Raw genomic sequence first — 21,287 nt, 5'->3', positions numbered from 1 at the left:
CTGCCCCCACACTCACACTTCCTGCCCCCACACTCTCACTCACAGCCCCCACCCTCACACTTCCTGCACCCACACACCCTGCCCCCACACTCACACTTCCTGCCCCCACACTCACACTTCCTGCCCCCACACTCACACTTCCTGCCCCCACACTCACACTTCCTGCCCCCACACTCACACTTCCTGCCCCCACACTCACACTTCCTGCCCCCACACTCTCACTCACAGCCCCCACCCTCACACTCCCGTCTCCAACCTTTGACTCCACCAATGTTGCTCATTGTTTAATGTTCCCTTCCTCTCGCTCCTTTTTCATCTCTTCTTCCTTTCCCTCTCTCTTGTCCCCCTCCCTCCCTCCCTCTTCCCCTCTCCTCCTTTCCCCTCTTGAGCCCCTCCCTGTCTACTCCCCTTTTAATCTTGTTCTCTCCTTCCCTTTCACTCTCTCGTTTCCCTCTTTCCCCTTGCACTCGGGTCCTCCTTTCCACCTTTCACTCTCTTGTTCCTCCTCCCTCCCTCGACCACTTTCCCCTCTTTCTTGTCCCCTTTCTCTGCTCCCCCTCCCTCTCCCTTGACCACTTGCTCTCGTTCCTACCTCCTGGGTCCCCCACTCACTTTGTCTCGGGTCCATATAATTGGCCCTTCCTGTAACATTCTGGCTGTGAGTTAAAGAAAATATTGCTGGGACCATGTGTGAGTGGTGTTTTATGACAAAACAGCTGGAGAGAAAAAACTCAAATCTTGCCTAAGTAAGAACATGGAAGCTGTGAAATATCATCGATCGCACTGATTCAGTCTCTGTAAATCATACCAATCAAGTCATAGGCCCGAGTGATGACTACTGTTAGTGTGTAATTATTACAATTATTTAGTGACTGTTACTTTCATAATGTGACTAGTGAGTGAGTGAGTAAAAGTGTGTGTGAATGTGTTTACATGTGTGGGTCAGTGTGAGTGTGCGAGAGTGTGAGAGTGAGTGAGTGTGCACACACTAGACGGTGACCCCGATATTTAGTGTTCACTAACTCAGCTGCGACTTTGACAGTCCCGTCACTGACGGTTTACTACAAAGGGTTATTGTATTATGTTATTGTACTGTTATTGATTTCAATCTCAATAAAAACTAGACTAAGACGCACACAAACTCCCATTTCAAACATTTAAAAGCCACTTAAGATGGTAAAATGGTACCTCACCCTGACAGGCGACTTCTTAGACCTCATTACCGTCTGTTCCGTGTCCAAGACTAGAGTCTGCGACATGTGGGGTGGGTGGGGGGAGCAGGTTAATGGAATCTGTCCGACCCTCCCTGACAGACACCCCACTATACAGAAATCAATGGGTAACAAAGCCCTGGTTAGACCGCACCTGGAGTACTGTGAGCAGTTCTGGGCACCGCACCTTAGGAAGGACATATTGGCCTTGGAGGGAGTGCAGCGTAGGTTTACTAGAACGATACCTGAACTCGAAAGGTTAAATTACGAGGAGAGATCACACAAACTAGGGTTGTATTCCCTGGAATTTAGAAGATTAGGGGGTGAAATTTTCAAAATATTAAGGGGAACTGATAGAGAGAAACTATTTCCGCTGGTTGGGGAGTCTGGGACTAGAGGACACAGCCTAAAAATTAGAGCCAGGACTTTCAGGAGTGAAGTTAGGAAACATTTCTACACACAAAGGGATATGGGGCTAAGGCGGGTATATGGAGTTAGGTCACAGATCAACCATGATCTCAGTGAATGGCAGAACAGGCTCGAGGGGCTGAATGGCCTCCTCCTGTTCCTATGTTCCTAACAGTCACACCCCAGTATATAGAAGTCGGGAAAATGCTGGAATCCATTATTAAGGAAGTGGTAACAGGGGACTTAGAAAATCATAATATGATTAGGCAGAGTCAACATGGTTTTATGAAAGGGAAATCGTGTTTGACAAATTTATTAGAGTTTTTTGAGGATGTAACTAGCAGGGTCGATAAAGGGGAACCAGTGGATGTCGTACATTTGGATTTTCAAAATGCATTCAATAAGGTGCCACATAAAAGGTTGCTACACAAGGTAAGGGCTCATGGGATTGGGAGTAATACATTAGCATGGATTGAGGATTGGTTAACGGACAGAAAACAGAGAGTAGGGATAAACCGGACATTTTCAGGTTGTCAGGTTGTAACTAGTGGGGTGCCGCAGGGATCAGTGCTTGGGCCTCAGCTGTTTACAATCTATATTAATGACTTAGATGAAGGGACCGAGTGTAATGTATCCAAGTTTGCTGATGATACAAAGCTAGGTGGGAAAGTAAGCTGTGAGGAGGACACAGAGTCTGCAAAGGGATATAGACAGGTTAAGTGAGTGGGCAAGAAGGAGTATAATGTGGGGAAATGTGAGGTTATTCACTGGTAAGAGGAATAGAAAAACAGAATATTTTTTAAATGGTGAGAAACTATTAAATGTTAATTTCAGAGGGATTTGGATGTCCTTGTACAAGAAACACAAAAAGTTAACATGCAGGTACAGCAAGTAATTAAAAAGGCGAATGGTATGTTGGCCTTTATTGCAAGGGGGTTGGAGTACAAGAGTAAGGAAGTCTTACTACAATTGTACAGGGCTTTGGTGAGACCACAGCTGGAGTACTGTGTACAGTTTTGGTAAGGAAGGATATACTTGCCTTAGAGGCGGTGCAGTGAAGGTTCACTAGATTAATTCCTGGGATGAGAGGGTTGTCCTATGAGGAGAGATTGAGTAGAATGGGCCTTTCCTCTCTGGAGTTCAGAAGAATGAGAGGTGATCTCATAGAAACATATAAGATTCTGAGGGGGTTTGACAGGGTAGATGCTGAGAGGCTGTTTCCCTGGGCTGGAGAGTCTAGAACTAGGAGGCATAGTCTCAGGATAAGGGGTTTAGGACTGAGATGAGGAAAATTTCTTCACTCAGAGGGTTGTGAATCTTTGGAATTCTCTCCCCCAGAGGGCTGTGGATGGTCAGTCATTGAGTATTCAAGACTGAAATGGGTAGATTTTTGGACTCTAGGGGAATCAAGGGATACGGGGATTGGGCGGGTAAGTGGAGTTGAGGTTGAAGATAAGCCATGATCTGATTGGATGGTGGAGCAGGCTCGAGGGGCCGAATGGCCCACTCCTGCTCCTAGTTCTTATGTTCAATGGGTAACAGTCATACGCCAGTTCTTCCCCTGGGAATGTACATTGTGTGCATGATTTCTGCATTTGTTTAACGTGTTGCTACACTTTGCGAGAGGGGGAGTCATCCCCATGGTAACCAGCGTGTGATGGGGGAAGTCTGAATCGAGTTTCCATGCCCCTCGGTGGTAACATGGTCATGTGACACTGAGGGCACCGGTACTTTGCCCCACGTGTAGAAGGCAGTGACTCGAGGACAGCAAGCAGTGGAACTCCAGCTAACTTCAGTGAGAAGCCTGCTCCACACCCTCATCTAGAGCATCAGCATAATGGACGCACTGACGAGGAGACATTGAAATAACTACACACCCGTACAAAAGGGTATAACCATGAAGCATTAGTATTTATCACAAGGAACTGACGGAGATCAATGGTTGAGTCCATGGGAGCCATAAATAAAACACATCATCACTCCAACTATACACTGCACAGCTCTTCCCTGATTTAGAGTGAGGGGCTCACTGCCACCTCCAGAGAGGAAAAGAAATTCTATTCATCATCAAATAGTTTTTCTCCGTTTTCCTCATTTTCCTTCTCCTCCTCTTCCTCTGCGTCTGTGTAAATATCCTTTGGACTGTAGTTCAACATTGTTTTTGTCAAGTCGACCTCGATAGGAAACACATCAGCATCTTTTAAGATGGCGTAACACTCGTCATAATACTTGGACATGGCGGAGACAAAACGCTGCAGCTGGAACACGATGTCCTGCACTGAAAGTGGGAACAGACCACAATCAGACTCAACGCAGAGGAGTGGGGGGACGGGGGGAGACAGAGAGTGGTTCGAATGTGGAACACGCTATCACAAGGAGGAGTTGAGGCGACGAGCACAGATACATTTAAAGGGAAGTTCGATAAACACACGAGGGAGAAAGGAATAGAAGGGCAACCTGAGAGGGTGAGATGGAGTAGGGAGGGAGGAGGCTCGTGTGGAGCATAAACACCAGCATGGACCCGATGGGCCGAATGGCCTGATTCTGTGTTGTAAACTCGATGTAACTATAGGAACCAGCCCCGACACCACCCCCCCACCACCGGGGATCCGGCCCCTCCCTCCCCCTGGGGAACCGCCCTCTCCCCCCTGGGGATCTGGCCCCTCCCTCCCCCTGGGGAACCGCCCCCGCCCCCTCCCCCTCCCTCCCCCCTGGGGATCTGGCCCCTCCCTCCCCCTGGGGAACCGCCCCCTCCCCCTCCCCCTCCCTCCCCCTGGGGAACCGCCCCCTCCCCCTCCCCCTCCCCCTCCCTCCCCCCTGGGGATCTGGCCCCTCCCTCCCCCTGGGGAACCGCCCCCCTCCCTCCCCCCTGGGGATCTGGCCCCTCCCTCCCCCTGGGGAACCGCCCCCTCCCCCTCCCCCTCCCTCCCCCTGGGGAACCGCCCCCGCCCCCTCCCTCCCCCCTGGGGATCTGGCCCCTCCCTCCCCCTGGGGAACCGCCCCCTCCCCCTCCCCCTCCCTCCCCCTGGGGAACCGCCCCCGCCCCCTCCCTCCCCCCTGGGGATCTGGCCCCTCCCTCCCCCCGGGGAACCGCCCCCTCTCCCTCGGGGAACCACCCCCTCCCCCCTGGGGATCCGGCCCCTCCCCCTCCCCCTCCCCCCAGGGATCCGGCCCCTCCCCCCGGGGACCCGCCCTGCCCTGGGAAGTGTAAAGTTGCCTAAACAACTGGAAACTGACTGAGGCACAGCAGGTTAAAACTAACCATGTTTTTGGTCCAAAAGTTCAATTTTTTCCAGAACATCCTTCCTCATTTTGGCGAAGCGGGCCCTGGCCTCCTGGCGACAGCGGAGGATCAGTCGATACTCATAGTTTCCGGTGCCCACTCGGTACAGTGGCTCCTGCAGAGCCTGGGAAAGGGGGACAAGCAAAGGGGCAGGTTCAACACTCCAACTTATCAAATAATAGCCCTGATGTGGAGATGCCGGTGATGGACTGGGGTGGACAAACGTACGGAGTCGCACAACACCAGGTTATAGTCCAACAGCTTTATTTGGTCCAACAGCTGTTGGACTATAACCTGATGTTGTGAGACTCCTTACATTTGTCAAATAATAGAAAACAGCAACTCAAACCAAACCACCGCAGCACAACTCGAGTTAAAAATGGGCAGGGGGGGGATGGGGGATCCAGTGTCCCCGTGCGTCGGTGAGGCCCCTCCCCCCGTGCGTCGGTGAGGCCCCTCCCCTGTGACCCCATGCGTCGGTGAGGCCCCTCCCCGTGACCCCATGCGTTGGTGAGGCCCCTCCCCCGTGACCCCATGCGTCAGTGAGGCCCCTCCCCCGTGACCCCATGCGCCGGTGAGGCCCCTCCCCCGTGACCCCATGCGCCGGTGAGGCCCCTCCCCCGTGACCCCATGCGTCAGTGAGGCCCCTCCCCCGTGACCCCATGCGTCGGTGAGGCCCCTCCCCCGTGACCCCGTGCGTCGGTGAGGCCCCTCCCCCGTGACCCCATGCGTCGGTGAGGCCCCGCCCCCGTGAGTCGGTGAGGCCCCTCCCCTGTGTTCGGCCTCCCCCCACCCCCCCTGTTATCTCTAGCCCGGAGTGTACAGTATGTCCTGCTCTAGACCGGCTGCAGGTTTGTACTCTGTGCATTAATGATGTTGCCAGTAACCCGGCCCAATCAGATTCTGAACTCCGATGAGCTCCACAAACATCATGACCCTTCTCAACATCTCCCTATCAGCAGCTGCTCGCAGAAAGTCAGGCCAACCAGCACCAAATGGTCTCCAACGCCCCACCGATCACTCACTATGCAGCTGTATTCTTCATCATCCATTTCTTTCACCTTCAAACAATACGACTGCAAGAAATAAGAGAGTCACCGAGTCAGTGAGAAACTCCTTCCAACCATCCGCCACAAGCATCACATTCAATTCCAGACGGCCGAGGTGAGTCACAAATGAACAACTCGCATTTCACAACCTCAGGACGTCCCAAAGAGCTTCGCAGCCAATGAAGTACTTTTGACATGTATAGAATGATAGAAAATCTACGCCTCAGGAGGCCATTCAGCCCATCGTGTCCGCGCCGGCCAAAAATAAGCCACCCAGCCTAATCCCACTTTCCAGCACTTGGTCTGTAGCCCTGTAGGTCACGGCTCTTCAGGTACTGTAGCTGAGTTGAGGGTTTCTGCCTCTCCCACCCTCTCAGGCAGTGAGTTCCAGACCCCCACCACCCTCTGGGTGAAAAAAATTCTCCTCAGCTCCCCTCTAATCCTTCTACCAATTACTTTAAATGTATGCCCCCTGGTCACTGACCCCTCTGCTAGGGGAAATAGGTCCTTCCTATCCACTCTATCTAGTCCTGTCATAATTTTATACACCTCAATTAAATCTCCCCTCAGCCTCTTCTGTTCCAAAGAAAACAACCCCAGCCTATCCAATCTTTCCTCATAGCTAAAATTCACCAGTCCTGGCATCATCCTCGTAAATCTCCTCTGCACCCTCTCCAGTGCAATTACATCCTTCCTGTAATGTGGTGACCAGAACTGTACACAGCCAATTCGATTCACTCCATGATAGCAAGAAACGGCTGAGTGCACTGGATACAGCAAAGGCTATGGGCCCCGATAACATCCCGGCTGTAGTGCTGAAGAATTTTGCTCCAGAACTAGCTGCGCCTCTAGCCAAGCTGTTCCAGTACAGCTACAACACTGGCATCTACCCGACAATGTGGAAAATTGTCCACAAAAAGCAGGGCAAATCCAATCCGGCCAATTACTATCTTATCAGTCTACTCTCAATCATCAGCAAAGTGATGGAAGGTGTCGTCGACAGTGCTATCAAGCGGCACTTACTCACCAATAACCTGCTCACCGATGCTCAGTTTGGGTTCCGCCAGGACCACTCGGCTCCAGACCTCATTACAGCCTTGGTCCAAACATGGACAAAAGAGCTGAATTCCAGAGGTGAGGTGAGAGTGACTGCCCTTGACATCAAGGCAGCATTTGACCGAATGTGGCACCAAGGAGCCCTAGTAAAATTGAAGTCAATGGGAATCAGGGGGAAAACTCTCCAGTGGCTGGAGTCATACCTAGCACAAAGGAAGATGGTAGTGGTTGTTGGAGGCCAATCATCTCAGCCCCAGGGCATTGCTGCAGGAGTTTCTCAGGGCAGTGTCCTAGGCCCAACCATCTTCAGCTGCTTCATCAATGACCTTCCCTCCATCATAAGGTCAGAAATGGGGATGTTCGCTGATGATTGCACAGTGTTCAGTTCAATTCACAATCCCTCAGATAATGAAGCAGTCCGAGCCCGCATGCAGCAAGACCTGGACAATATCCAGGCTTAGGCTGATAAGTGGCAAGTAACATTCGTGCCAGACAATGATTATCTCCAACAAGAGAGAGTCTAACCACCTCCCCTTGACATTCAACGGCATTACCATCGCCGAATCCCCCACCATCAACATCCTGGGGGTCACCATTGACCAGAAACTTAACTGGACCAGCCACGTAAATAGTGTGGCTACAAGAGCAGGTCAGAGGCTGGGTATTCTGCGGCGAGTGACTCACCTCCTGACTCCCCAAAGCCTTTCCACCATCTGCAAGGCACAAGTCAGGAGTGTGATGGAATACTCTCCACTTGCCTGGATGAGCGCAGCTCCAACAACACTCAAGAAGCTCGACACCATCCAGGACAAAGCAGCCCGCTTGATTGGCACCCCATCCACCACCCTAAACATTCACTCCCTTCACCACCGGCGCACTGTGGCTGCAGTGTGTACCATCCACAGGATGCACTGCAGCAACTCGCCAAGGCTTCTTCGACAGCACCTCCCAAACCCGCGACCTCTACCACCTAGAAGGACAAGAGCAGCAGGCACATGGGAACAACACCACCTGCACGTTCCCCTCCAAGTCACACACCATCCCGACTTGGAAATATATCGCCGTTCCTTCATCGTTGATGGGTCGAAATCTTGGAACTCCCTTCCTAACAGCATTGTGGGAGAACCTTCACCACACGGACTGCAGCGGTTCAAGAAGGCGGCTCACCACCACCTTCTCGAGGGCAATTAGGGATGGGCAATAAATGCCGGCCTCGCCAGCAATGCCCACATCACATGAACGAATAAAAAAAAGTACTCAAGCTGTGGCCTAACTAGTGTTTTATACAGTTCCAGCATAACATCACTGCTCTTATTTTCTATGCCTCGGCTAATAAAGGAAAGTATCCCATATGCCTTCTTAACCACCTTATCTACCTGTCCTGCTACCTTCAGGGATCTGTGGACATGCACTCCAAGGTCTCTCTCTTCCTCTACACCTCTCAATATCCTCCCATTTATTGTGTATTCCCTTGCCTTGTTTGACCTCCCCAAATGCATTACCTCACACTTCACCGGATTGAATTCCATTTGCCACTTTTCTGCCCACCTGACCAGTCCATTGATATCTTCCTGCAGTCTACAGCTTTCCTCCTCACTATCAACCACACGGCCAATTTTTGTATCATCTGTAAACTTCTTAATCATGCCCCCTACATTTAAGTCCAAATCATTAATATAGATCACAAAAAGCAAGGGACCAAGTACTGAACCCTGCGGAACCCCACTGGAAACAGCCTTCCAGTTACAAAAACACCCGTCAACCATTACCCTTTGCTTCCTGCCACTGAGCCAATTTTGGATCCAATTTGCCACTCTCCCTTGGATCCCATGGGCTTGTACTTTTTTGACCAGTCTGCCAAGTGGGACCTTGTCAAAACCCTTGCTAAAATCCATGTAGACTACATCAAATGCACTACCTTCATCGACCCTCCTTGTTACCTCCTCAAAAAATTCAATTAAGTTAGTCAGACACGACCTTCCCTGAACAAATCCGTCCTGACTGTCCTTGTTTATCCCGTGCCTTTCTAAATGACAGTTTATCCTCTCCCGAAATTGATTCCAATAATTTGCCCACCACTGAGGTTAGACTGACTGGCCTGTAATTACTCGGTCTATCCTTCGCTCCCTTTTCAAACAAGGGTACAATGTTAGCAGTCCTCCAATCCTCCGGCACTAAGCCTGTATCCAGGCAGGATTGGAAAATGATGGTCAGAGCCTCTGCTATTTCCTCCCTTGCGTCTTTTAACAGCCTGGGATACATTTCATCCGGGCCTGGTGATTTATCTACTTTCAAAGATGCTAATCCCCTTAATACTTCCTCTCTCACTGTGTTTATCCCATCCAATATTTCACACTCCTCCTTCTTAACTACAATCTCTGCATCGTCCCCCCTCTTTTGTGAAGACAGACGCAAAGTATTCATTAAGAACCAAACCCACATCTTCCACCTCCACACACAGGTTACCTTTTTGGTCTCTAACAGGCCCTACTCTTTCCTTAGTTATCCTCTTGATCTTAATGTATTTGTAAAACATTTTTGGGTTTTCCTTGATTTTACTTGCTAATATTTTTTCATGCCCTCTCTTTGCTTTCCTAATTTCCTTTTTAATCACTGTTGTAATGTAGGAAACACGGCAGCCAATTTGCGAGCAGCAAGGTCCCACAAACAGCAATGTGATAATGACCAGAAAATCTGTTTTAGTGATATTGGTTGAGGGATAAATACTGACCCCAGGGCACCGGGGAGAACTCCCGTGCTGTTCTTTGAATAGTGGCCAGGGGATCTTTTACATCCACCTGAGAGGATAGAAGGGAGTCTCGGTTTAACGTCTCATCCAAAAGACAGTGCAGCACTTCCTCCAGTACCGACCCTTCGATAGTGCAGCGCTCCCTCAGTACTGCCCCTCCGACAGTGCAGCACTCCCTCAGTACCGACCCTCCGACAGTGCAGCGCTCCCTCAGTACTGACCCTCCGACAGTGCGGCGCTCCCTCAGTACTGACCCTCTGACAGTGCAGCGCTCCCTCAGTACTGACCCTCCGACAGTGCAGCGCTCCCTCAGTACTGACCCTCCGACAGTGCAGCGCTCCCTCAGTACTGACCCTCCCTAAGTACTGCCCCTCCGACAGTGCAGCGCTCCCTCAGTACTGACCCTCCGACAGTGCAGCGCTCCCTCAGTACTGACCCTCCGACAGTGCAGCGCTCCCTCGGTGCTGCCCCTCCGACAGTGCAGCGCTCCCTCGGTACTGCCCCTCCGACAGTGCAGCGCTCCCTCAGTACTGCCCCTCCGACAGTGCAGCGCTCCCTCAGTACTGACCCTCCGACAGTGCAGCACTCCCTCAGTACTGACCCTCCGACAGTGCAGTCCTGGTGTACTGAGGTTGATTGACAGCTGTGTCTGTGGCAAGTCGTGGGTTGGGCTTGTGAGAGGCACAGGACCGATGATCTTTGCTGTCCCTTTGACAGACAGTTCTGTGGCCAGGAGCTTCGAACTCTCTTACGCTGGCAGAGAATGAAGTGAATCAGGGCTCGGCTGCAGTGCTTTTGTTCCAACGCAAGAAGTGAAAGAGATTGAGGAGAAGAGTAAAGATTGCAGTTACTGTGATGGTGCTGTTTGTAGTGAGTGCTGTTAATTTACGGGTCCGATGTTAAATACATTGGTTTCTATTGTAACTGAGTTTGATAGTGTGCATTCACGGCCTACTGAAGGTCACATGGCAACAGGTGATAAATTCCAATAGACCAGAGTACAATGTTCGAGCCCTGGTCAGAGGGGATGTAAAGGCCCTGGACAGGAGTGAGGAGTGACCCTGGACCCAAGGAGAATTTGTAGCATAAATACCAAAAGACATACTGCCAATAAACCGGCTATAACTGTTCGGGGTAAAGGGCGGTGAAAAGGAAGCAAATCCTGAACAGTAAGATTCTGAACAGAGTCTGAGAGGTGCAGATATATAAATATTTTGAAGTTGGGAGTTCAGGTAGAAAAAGTCATGAAGTAAATGGGATTCTGGGTTTTATACAGAGGGCCACTGAATGTTCAATTGTATGAGATAGTGGTTAGACTGCAGTCTGGGGCATAGGCTGCAGGTCCGGGGCTCAGGCTGCAGGTCCGGGGCTCAGGCTGCAGGTCCGGGGCTCAGGCTGCAGGTCCGGGGCTCAGGCTGCAGGTCCGGGGCTCAGGCTGCAGGTCCGGGGCTCAGGCTGCAGGTCCCGGGCTCAGGCTGCAGGTCCCGGGCTCAGGCTGCAGGTCTGGGCTCCCTGTTATCTGCCCTTCAGCCCATTCAGCCCCAACTCTTTGCTTCCTGTCCCCTGTCCATCTATCTATCCAACCAACTACATTCTCTTCAATAACCAATGCCTTCATTTACACAACAAGCTTCCTATGTAAGAAAGGTCTTCTGAACATCCAATACAGTTCCTTTATCTGTACATCGTCATCCAATCAAAAACGGAATTAAACTAGCCAACCACTAGCTGCCCCTCAGACCGTGCAGACTCTCCCTGTGTCCGAGGGTTAACTAATTCCTCCCTTGCCGAGATTCACGTCTCCTTTAGAGGAAAATGATTGTTGACCCTTTCACCATTTCTACATAGGCCTGAGCTCAGAGCTCTGCAGGACAAGCCTCAGTGGCCTGAGCCCGGAGCTCTGCAGGACAAGCCTCAGTGGCCTGAGCCCGGAGCTCTGGAGGACAAGCCTCAGTGGCCTGAGCCCGGAGCTCTGGAGGACAAGCCTCAGTGGCCTGAGCCCGGAGCTCTGGAGGACAACAAGCCTCGGTGGCCTGAGCTCGGAGCTCTGCAGGACAACAAGCCTCGGTGGCCTGAGCTCGGAGCTCTGGAGGACAACAAGCCTCGGTGGCCTGAGCTCGGAGCTCTGGAGAACAAGCCTCGGTGGCCTGAGCTCGGAGCTCTGGAGGATAACAAGCCTCGGTGGCCTGAGCTCGGAGCTCTGGAGAACAAGCCTCGGTGGCCTGAGCTCGGAGCTCTGGAGGAGAACAAGCCTCGGTGGCCTGAGCTCGGAGCTCTGGAGAACAAGCCTCGGTGGCCTGAGCTCGGAGCTCTGGAGAACAAGCCTCGGTGGCCTGAGCTCGGAGCTCTGGAGGACAACAAGCCTCAGTGGCCTGAGCTCGGAGCTCTGGAGGACAACAAGCCTCGGTGGCCTGAGCTCGGAGCTCTGGAGGACAACAAGCCTCGGTGGCCTGAGCTCGGAGCTCTGGAGGACAACAAGCCTCGGTGGCCTGAGCTCGGAGCTCTGGAGGACAAGCCTCGGTGGCCTGAGCTCGGAGCTCTGGAGGACAAGCCTCGGTGGCCTGAGCTCGGAGCTCTGGAGGACAAGCCTCGGTGGCCTGAGCTCGGAGCTCTGGAGGACAAGCCTCGGTGGCCTGAGCTCGGAGCTCTGGAGGACAAGCCTCGGTGGCCTGAGCTCGGAGCTCTGGAGGACAAGCCTCGGTGGCCTGAGCTCGGAGCTCTGGAGGACAAGCCTCGGTGGCCTGAGCTCGGAGCTCTGGAGGACAAGCCTCGGTGGCCTGAGCTCGGAGCTCTGGAGGACAAGCCTCGGTGGCCTGAGCTCGGAGCTCTGGAGGACAAGCCTCGGTGGCCTGAGCTCGGAGCTCTGGAGGACAAGCCTCGGTGGCCTGAGCTCGGAGCTCTGGAGGACAAGCCTCAGTGTCTGAGTTCGTTGATCCTCCAAACATCTTCCGAGGCCACGTCCAACATTTCAAGCCTCGACATTGGGCCCTCTTCGAGGGTCTGTAACGAGACTGGGAGTGATTTGGGCCCGAGTCAGGGATTTAAACTGGTGCAAAGGACTGATAGCAAAATGGGCAGGTCTTGTATCCAATCTGAAGCATCAACCAAAGCAGAAGGATTGGTCAGCAAAGGGCCAACTGAGAACTGGGCTTAAACACAAATATATTTCAAAACTGGCTGTGCAGAACTGGCTAAAATATCACAAAATATGATCCTAAAAACTCATTTTTGTAAAAAGTATAAAACAGGTAAAATACAGAGTATGTGCAGAGCTGAGATAGTAGAACGAGGTATTGTATGGGGCTGGTCACTGTTCAACAGGATAGTGTCTGGGTGGAGTCAGGGTCAGCTGGGGGTCCAGGATCGGGGTCAGCTGGGGGTCCAGGATCGGGGTCCAGGATCGGGGTCAGCTGGGGGTCCAGGATCGGGGTCAGCTGGGGGTCCAGGATCGGGGTCAGCTGGGGGTCCAGGATCGGGGTCAGCTGGGGGTCCAGGATCGGGGTCAGCTGGGGGTCCAGGATCGGGGTCAGCTGGGGGTCCAGGATCGGGGTCAGCTGGGGGTCCAGGATCGGGGTCAGCTGGGGGTCCAGGATCGGGGTCAGCTGGGGGTCCAGGATCGGGGTCAGCTGGGGGTCCAGGATCGGGGTCAGCTGGGGGTCCAGGATCGGGGTCAGCTGGGGGTCCAGGATCGGGGTCAGCTGGGGGTCCAGGATCGGGGTCAGCTGGGGGTCCAGGATCGGGGTCAGCTGGGGGTCCAGGATCGGGGTCAGCTGGGGGTCCAGGATCGGGGTCAGCTGGGGGTCCAGGATCGGGGTCAGCTGGGGGTCCAGGATCGGGGTCAGCTGGGGGTCCAGGATCGGGGTCAGCTGGGGGTCCAGGATCGGGGTCAGCTGGGGGTCCAGGATCGGGGTGCACTATGCAAAGAGATCACAGAGAACGTACCAAATATTCAAACTTGACATCGAGGTATTTTTTGATGGTGAGCTTTGTATCGGGAATGGCCTTGTTAAGATACGTGTTCAGATCACTCAACATCTGCAAATCAAGAAATCAGCCGTTACTCAGTGAAATTAGACAGAATGAGACAGGACGGTGACGCTGAATATCAAAAGGAATCTGCAGTTAATATCCATCATTCCTCAGGCTCTGAACAATCCCAGGCTTTTCACTTCTAGTTTCGAATGAATGAAGGGGTGGGTCACGCAGGGCGGGTCTGACGTATCTCCAGTGACACAGAAAAGCGCCAGGGCGGTAACCAGTGCGGGTACGGCACTGCGCCAGGGCGGTAACCAGTGCAGGTACGGCGCTGCGCCAGGGCAGTAACCAGTGCAGGTACGGCACTGCGCCAGGGCAGTAACCAGTGCGGGTACGGCACTGCGCCAGGGCAGTAACCAGTGCGGGTACGGCACTGCGCCAGGGCAGTAACCAGTGCGGGTACGGCACTGCGCCAGGGCAGTAACCAGTGCGGGTACGGCACTGCGCCAGGGCAGTAACCAGTGCGGGTACGGCACTGCGCCAGGGCGGTAACCAGTGCGGGTACGGCGCTGCGCCAGGACAGTAACCAGTGCGGGTACGGCGCTGCGCCAGGACAGTAACCAGTGCGGGTACGGCGCTGCGCCAGGACAGTAACCAGTGCGGGTACGGCACTGCGCCAGGGCGGTAACCAGTGCGGGTACGGCACTGCGCCAGGGCGGTAACCAGTGCGGGTACGGCGCTGCGCCAGGGCGGTAACCAGTGCGGGTACGGCACTGCGCCAGGGCGGTAACCAGTGCGGGTACGGCGCTGCGCCAGGACAGTAACCAGTGCGGGTACGGCACTGCGCCAGGGCGGTAACCAGTGCGGGTACGGCGCTGCGCCAGGACAGTAACCACATACATCACACCAGCTGCAGTCCCTTATTGATCCAATTGGTTACTTAGTCAAAAAACTCTATGAAAATTGACGAACACTACTTGCCTTTTACATGTAAGGAATCTTACAACACCAGGTTATAGTCCAACAGTTTTATTTGAAAATCACAAGCTTTCGGAGATTATCTCCTTCGTCAGGTGAGGTCAGCACTTCACCTGACGAAGGAGCAAAGCTCCGAAAGCTTGTGATTTTCAAATAAAACTGTTGGACTATAACCTGTTGTTGTAAGATTCCTTACATTTGTCCACCCCAGTCCATCACCGGCATCTCCACATCATGGCTTTTACTTCATTAACCCACTATGGATTCTAAGGGTATGATTTTAGCTGGGAGCCGGGAACCCAGTGGGTGCGTGGATACTCGCACGGGGAAACCAGAATCCAGGTGAGCGCGTCACAATCTGCAATCGCAACTCAACTGAAGGTGAGTATGTGTGTTTCTGGGATTCCCTCACAGATTGACAGGCTGGCCGCCTGTCAGAAGGGAAAGGAGCAGCGAATCGGAGAGGGGGAGAGAGATCCTGGGCAGTGGGAAAAAAAAACTGGTGGGGACGGGGTTGACATCGAACGGGCCTTGGAGAAGATCGGTGGGGGGGCGGGGTGTCCACCATGAATGGGGGGGGAGGGTCAGCCGATCGCAGGGTCCTGTCGGCCAGGATGGGCCTGGATGAAGCACTCTTGCTCCTCTGGGCCCACAAGCAGTGCAATAAAGGCCCTCACTCACCTCATGGATCCGGCCCTTCCCGCCTGCTTTCACCTGACGTAATTCGGAAGTGATGGGGAGCCCGAACAGGTAAGGTTAAATTAATTTGACATTTCTAATACACAAAAAATTAAGTTCCTCAGCTATCGCAGTGAGGTACATTGCCCCTTTAAATATCGGCCCGCCGGCTTTAAGCAGGGGTGGGATTTCCGGGTGTCTGTTACGCACATCCTAACGTGCCGGAGTTAAACCCGGAAGTGGGCGAGTTGGAGCAGGGATGAGGACCCACTCCAAAAACAAACTATTTTTACTGCCCAAACGCCCCCAACCCACCCGTTCAATTACCCCCCAAGAGTTTGCTCACTAACTGCTCGAAACCTGCCTAATCCTTCTCTCCCTCCTCGAATTATAGCAAGGAAAACTCTCAAACAACTTATTAACAGCTGCCTCGTGCCCGAGGGTGAGAGAGGAAAGCAGGGACTCACTGGTTTCACTGTTTTCAGAAGTCGGATGCCAAATTTCTCGATACTCCGATGAGCTTCTGCGAATTTGACGAAAGCCTCACTGGCTGCAGGCTGAGGCTCCCTCACTCCGATAACGGAAAACACGTCACCAAACACTGAAACAAATCAAACACACTGCTCACAATCCCAGCCTCACAGACAGCAGCAGCCCAGAGCTTCCACTACTGGCTATACCCACGCAGCACTGCTGGAGAACAGCTGGACTGACCCCTGTCCCTGGTATAAGGGTGAGGGGAGATAGAATCCAGGTGTTTAAAATGTAACAAGGATTCGGTAGGGTAGATGCAGAGAAACTATTTCCCTTAAAATTAGAGCCGGGCCATTCAAGAGTGAAATCAGGAAGCATTTCTTCACACAGAGGGGAGTGGAAATCTGGAACTCTCTCCCCCAAAAGCTGTGCGTCAATTGGAGCTTTCAAGACTGAGATCGATTGATTTTTGTTGGGTATCGAGGGGTCTGGAGCAAAGGCGGGAAAATGGAGTTAAGATACAGGTCAGCAGTGATCTCAGTGAACGGCGGAACAGGCTTGAGGGGCTGAATGGCCTCCTCCTGTTCCTGTGTTCCTTGTCCCTCCTGCACACACACAGATTCGGGGGAATTAAAAGAGTGTTTGTTAACAGTGAGTGGAAAATATTGGGCTTTTCTGGTTCTATCATTGCTCCCTTCAGTCTCCTGTAAATATGAGGAATGGAGGAATTTACCTCGGTGTGTCTGTGACAGTTCGAAGAATGCTCTCAGCAGCCTCTTTGTGTGTTCCATCAGTCCTGCCACACATTGGGAAATAGCAAATATTTAGCATTTCAAACAGATTTAAAAATGCTCTTTCCTCCGTTGAAGATTTCCAGCCCTTTGCCACTCTGCAGCTCCCCTGGTCATGCCCTTCTTTGGCCTGTGACCATATGGGCACATGAGGGTGGACAGGGCCCTTGTTGCTGCTGGGACTGACCCTGGTGCCAGCCACTGCCACCCATAAGCACTGCCATTGATTCCCTGAGATCAGGAGAATATGGGCATCAGTCGCGCCCCTCGGGTCGAGAGTCAGAGACGGTTCAATGTTGGGGCATTTCATCTACAACCTTCGATCCAGCTGGAATCTTGACAGGAAAGAAAGGTCAGAGGTCAGAGGACTTTCTGTTCACAGTGAACAGGATTCAGAACCTGGTGTCCAACAGAGACCCCCCTATTCCCGCGAGGTGGGTCGCTCACCTTCCTAACCACGCACTCCTCCCTCGAAGACATTGCAAGTAACCCTCCCCCAAACAGCGGGGATCCCTCCCACTCTCGGCAGCTCCCCCCCCCAGGGAGGTGAACAGGAGGTCCAGTGAGGATGGGGCAGCCAACAGGAACAGTGAGGGAGAGTGGGGCAGTTGGGGGCAGGGACCGTGGGCAGGGGGGAGTGGGCCACAGACAGACGCCGGGGGGGTGCGGGCCACAGACAGACGCTCACTGGGACGCTCCCCCCCCAGCCCCCGATCCTCTTCCCGTTCTCCCTTACCTTTGTACAGCTCTGCCGTTCTCTCCAGTTCCTCCAGTTTCTTCACCAGTCCATCTGGAAGAAAGACCATTTGTTGAATAAGCCCCCGGTCTCACTCCCCACATTAATCCAGAATAAACCCCCAGTCTCACTCCCCACATTAATCCAGAATAAACCCCCGGTCTCACTCCCCACATTAATCCAGAATAAGCCCCCGGTCTCACTCCCCACATTAATCCAGAATAAGCCCCCGGTCTCACTCACCGTTACACAGGATGGCTCGGCTCAGGCCCAGGGCGTCAGCTGTCCCAGAACTCATGTTTTCCACCAGACGATGCTTGACTTTCTTTAGAACTGCAAAATATGTTACGATCAGTCAACGTTAACCTGTAATCTGTAACCATCACCCTTCAGCTCACTGACCTGCATTGGCTCCCAGTCCGGCAATGGCTGGGTTTAAAATTCTCATTCTTGTTTTCAAATCCCTCCATGGCCTCGCCCCTCCCTATCTCTGTAACCTCCTCCAGGTCTACAACCCTCCGAGATCTCTGCGCTCCTCCAATTCTGGCCTTTTGCGCATCCCCGATTTTCATCGCTCCACCATTGGCGGCCGTGCCTTCAGCTGCCTGGGCCCTAAGCTCTGGAATTCCCTCCCTAAACCTCTCCACCTCTCTCTCCTCCTTTAAGATGTTCGTTAAAACCTCCCTCTTTGATCAAGCGTTTGGTCACCTGTCTCAGTACCTGTCCTGTTTTACTACGTTAAAGGCACTATACAAATGCAAGTTGTTGTTAAAACACTCACTTGCCTCCTTGGGTTTCACTGAAGTAAAATTGAATAGTGAAGCTGAGTCCGTGTGTCTATCTGGGGACACTGCCTGCTTTCTGGGATCTGTCTCACAGACGGTACGCGTGCCCTGTTTGAAAGTTTACAATGGCCCACATCTTGCTGGATTGGGTATTCTCGCAACGTTCCCCGTGTGTTGGATTTTTCTCCTTGCCCTTCAGCTCGGAAATGTTTTGCGCCACAAGTTGCTGGAAGTGCGAGCTGATAACGGCACGGTGAAGGTAACGGGGCATCTGGGGCCCTGGTGATCGACCAGGACCAACAGCCCATCTCCTTAACCAAAGAGAATTAAGATTGAGAAAGAGAGGAAGGGCGCAGAAGGAAATGGGGTGAATTCGAGTCAAATCAGGTACAGAAAGAGAAATAAAGAGAGGGAAAGAAAGACTGGATTAGGAGAGAGAGAAAAAAGGACAGAAAGGAAAAGTAAAAAAAAACTTTAAATTTTAAACGTCTCTAACAACAATTTATCAACTGCAGGAACGAGACTCCACGGTTTCTGGGCTGGAGAGGTTGAGTGGGATTACAGGGACATAAATCCAGTCTGTAAAAGGGTATTTACATCGTCAAGTACCAGCCCTGACTTTCTGCGGTGAGTTTAATTTGTTTTAACAGCAGCAAATGCAGCATTCTCTTGCAACTCACGGGGAGGTTGAGGGCGAGATTCCGTTATCGGGAAGCTAACGGCCGAGCGGCGGAAATCGTCCAGCAACTTGTGGCGATTGTAATGTTTTACTACATTAAAGGCGCTATATAAATGCACATTGTTGTTGTTGATTCACAACTCACGGACTATCTCTTCCTCGCTACAAGTTACCGGGTTATTTACACACCAATAACAGCGGGAGCATTAAACTCACCATTATTTTGCCAGTACTTTCTGGCCCAAGTTTTCCTGTGTTTTGGAAGTTGTAACCCTCACTTCCGTCACTGGGCTGGGTTAGTCAGAGTGGAGCAGCCCCAAAAGCTGGAGTTAATCAGTGGCTCCCACCCGTCACTCTGCCTCCTCAGCCTGCGGCCTCACTCGTGATACAACACAGCATAAGATTGAAGGCAAAACACTTCCCAACTGACCCCAGTCAGCCACAACCAACGGGTGGGGCTGAGGAGACTGAGGCCGCAGGATTAACGGCAAAGAGATGAAAAGAAGTGAGATCATTAACACACAATTTCTAAGACAGAGCTTACCGATATCCAAAGACTTGCCCTGTTTAGGATCGGCCTGGAGTTTATTGTAGTGAATTGTAACTTCTCCCTTCCAGAATATTAAAAGAACAGTTAATACATAAAAAAACAGCTATTTACAATCCATATCACCGCACCGAACCCCCAGTTAGAGAACTCACTCCATCAGGAGAGCAAAAGAACACAGGAGGCAGTCAGGGATCAAACAATGCTGTTTGATCCTACAACCTCTAGTCCCCTAACTCCCCCATCAAACCCCTCCCTCTAGTCCCCTAACTCCCCCATCAAACCCCTCCCTCTAGTCCCCTAACTCCCCCATCGAACCCCTCCCTCTAGTCCCCTAACTCCCCCATCGAACCCCTCCCTCTAGTCCCCTAACTCTCCCAATGAACCCCTCCCTCTAGTCCCCTAACTCCCCCATCAAACCCCTCCCTCTAGTCCCCTAACTCTCCCAATGAACCCCTCCCTCTAGTCCCCTAACTCTCCCAATGAACCCCTCCCTCTAGTCCCCTAACTCCCCCATTGAACCCCTCCCTCTAGTCCCCTAACTCTCCCATTGAACCCCTCCCTCTAGTCCCCTAACTCTCCCAATGAACCCCTCCCTCTAGTCCCCTAACTCTCCCAATGAACCCCTCCCTCTAGTCCCCTAACTCCCCCATTGAACCCCTCCCTCTAGTCCCCTAACTCCCCCATTGAACCCCTCCCTCTAGTCCCCTAACTCTCCCATTGAACCCCTCCCTCTAGTCCCCTAACTCCCCCATCGAACCCCTCCCTCTAGTCCCCTAACTCTCCCAATGAACCCCTCCCTCTAGTCCCCTAACTCCCCCATCAAACCCCTCCCTCTAGTCCCCTAACTCTCCCAATGAACCCCTCCCTCTAGTCCCCTAACTCCCCCATTGAACCCCTCCCTCTAGTCCGCTAATCAGCTCTTCAGGTAAAGCTCTTCCTGGTAGGTAGGGAGCAGTGGGAGGTCCCAGGGATCAGTGTGGGGAGAATTGTTATTTGTTTGTGAATAGTCTAGACTTTGACATAAAAAGAGAATGGGTGGGTCTCAAAGTTTGCTGATGAACAGCCCCTCCCCCAACCCCCTCCCCCCACCCCTACAACCCCTCCCACACCCCCACACGCAACCCCCTCCCCCTACCCCCTCACCCCACCCCAAAAACCCCTCGCGCCCTCCCCCACCTCCCCCCTACACCCCCTCCCCCCACCCCCTCACACACAACACCCTCCCCCCACCCCGACACCGCCTCACACGCAAACCCCTTCCCCCACACTCCCATCCCCCACATCCCCTCCCCCTCATCCCCTCCAACCCCTCGTCCCACCTCCTCCCCACCACGCCCATCCCCCCTCCCCATACCTTCACAGCTTGAATCATCTTGGCCACCTCCACTTTAGTTTTTCCCTTCACCGATTTCCCGGTAACTCCAACGATTTCATCGCCTGCGGCCAGGGTACCGTCCAGAGCAGCCGGGGTGTTATCGAAAACCTCGGGTTAAAACATGGAACATCAGTCACAGGACGTCTCGGGGTCAAACCAGCGAAGCGGAGCGGGAGACGGAGCGGGAGCCGGAGACGGAGACGGAGCGGGAGCCGGAGACGGAGACGGAGACGGAGACGGAGCGGGAGACGGAGACGGAGCGGGAGACGGAGACGGAGACGGAGCGGGAGCGGGAGCGGGAGACGGAGACGGAGACGGAGACGGAGACGGAGCGGGAGCGGGAGCGGGAGCGGGAGCGGGAGCGGGAGACGGAGACGGAGACGGAGACGGAGACGGAGCGGGAGCGGGAGCGGGAGCGGGAGCGGGAGCGGGAGACGGAGACGGAGACGGAGACGGAGACGGAGCGGGAGACGGAGACGGAGCGGGAGCGGGAGACGGAGACGGAGCGGG

General features: G+C 53.1%; 1 protein-coding gene across 2 annotated transcripts in view; it reads right to left on the bottom strand.

Annotated features, from left to right (window-relative positions):
* Positions 1-3,511: 3,511 nt before the first annotated feature.
* Positions 3,512-21,287, bottom strand: part of pick1 (protein interacting with prkca 1) — a 36,224-nt gene continuing 18,448 nt past the window's right edge. For both annotated transcript variants that reach the window (XM_067974718.1, XM_067974719.1), the window contains exons 4-13: positions 20,757-20,885; positions 19,397-19,463; positions 17,632-17,721; positions 17,389-17,442; positions 16,595-16,657; positions 15,855-15,988; positions 13,699-13,791; positions 5,928-5,978; positions 4,882-5,026; positions 3,512-3,897 (exon numbers count right to left, since the gene is read on the bottom strand). In XM_067974718.1, coding sequence (XP_067830819.1) covers positions 3,677-3,897; positions 4,882-5,026; positions 5,928-5,978; positions 13,699-13,791; positions 15,855-15,988; positions 16,595-16,657; positions 17,389-17,442; positions 17,632-17,721; positions 19,397-19,463; positions 20,757-20,885 — 1,047 coding nt within the window. In that variant the 3' untranslated portion in view covers positions 3,512-3,676. The remainder of the gene's footprint in view (positions 3,898-4,881; positions 5,027-5,927; positions 5,979-13,698; positions 13,792-15,854; positions 15,989-16,594; positions 16,658-17,388; positions 17,443-17,631; positions 17,722-19,396; positions 19,464-20,756; positions 20,886-21,287) is intronic.

This window comes from Heptranchias perlo, chromosome 40 (genome assembly GCF_035084215.1).
Source record: "Heptranchias perlo isolate sHepPer1 chromosome 40, sHepPer1.hap1, whole genome shotgun sequence".
Lineage (NCBI taxonomy): Eukaryota > Metazoa > Chordata > Chondrichthyes > Hexanchiformes > Hexanchidae > Heptranchias > Heptranchias perlo.
The sequence above is the reverse complement of the archived record's forward strand: the minus strand, read 5'-3'. Positions and strand labels throughout refer to the sequence as shown.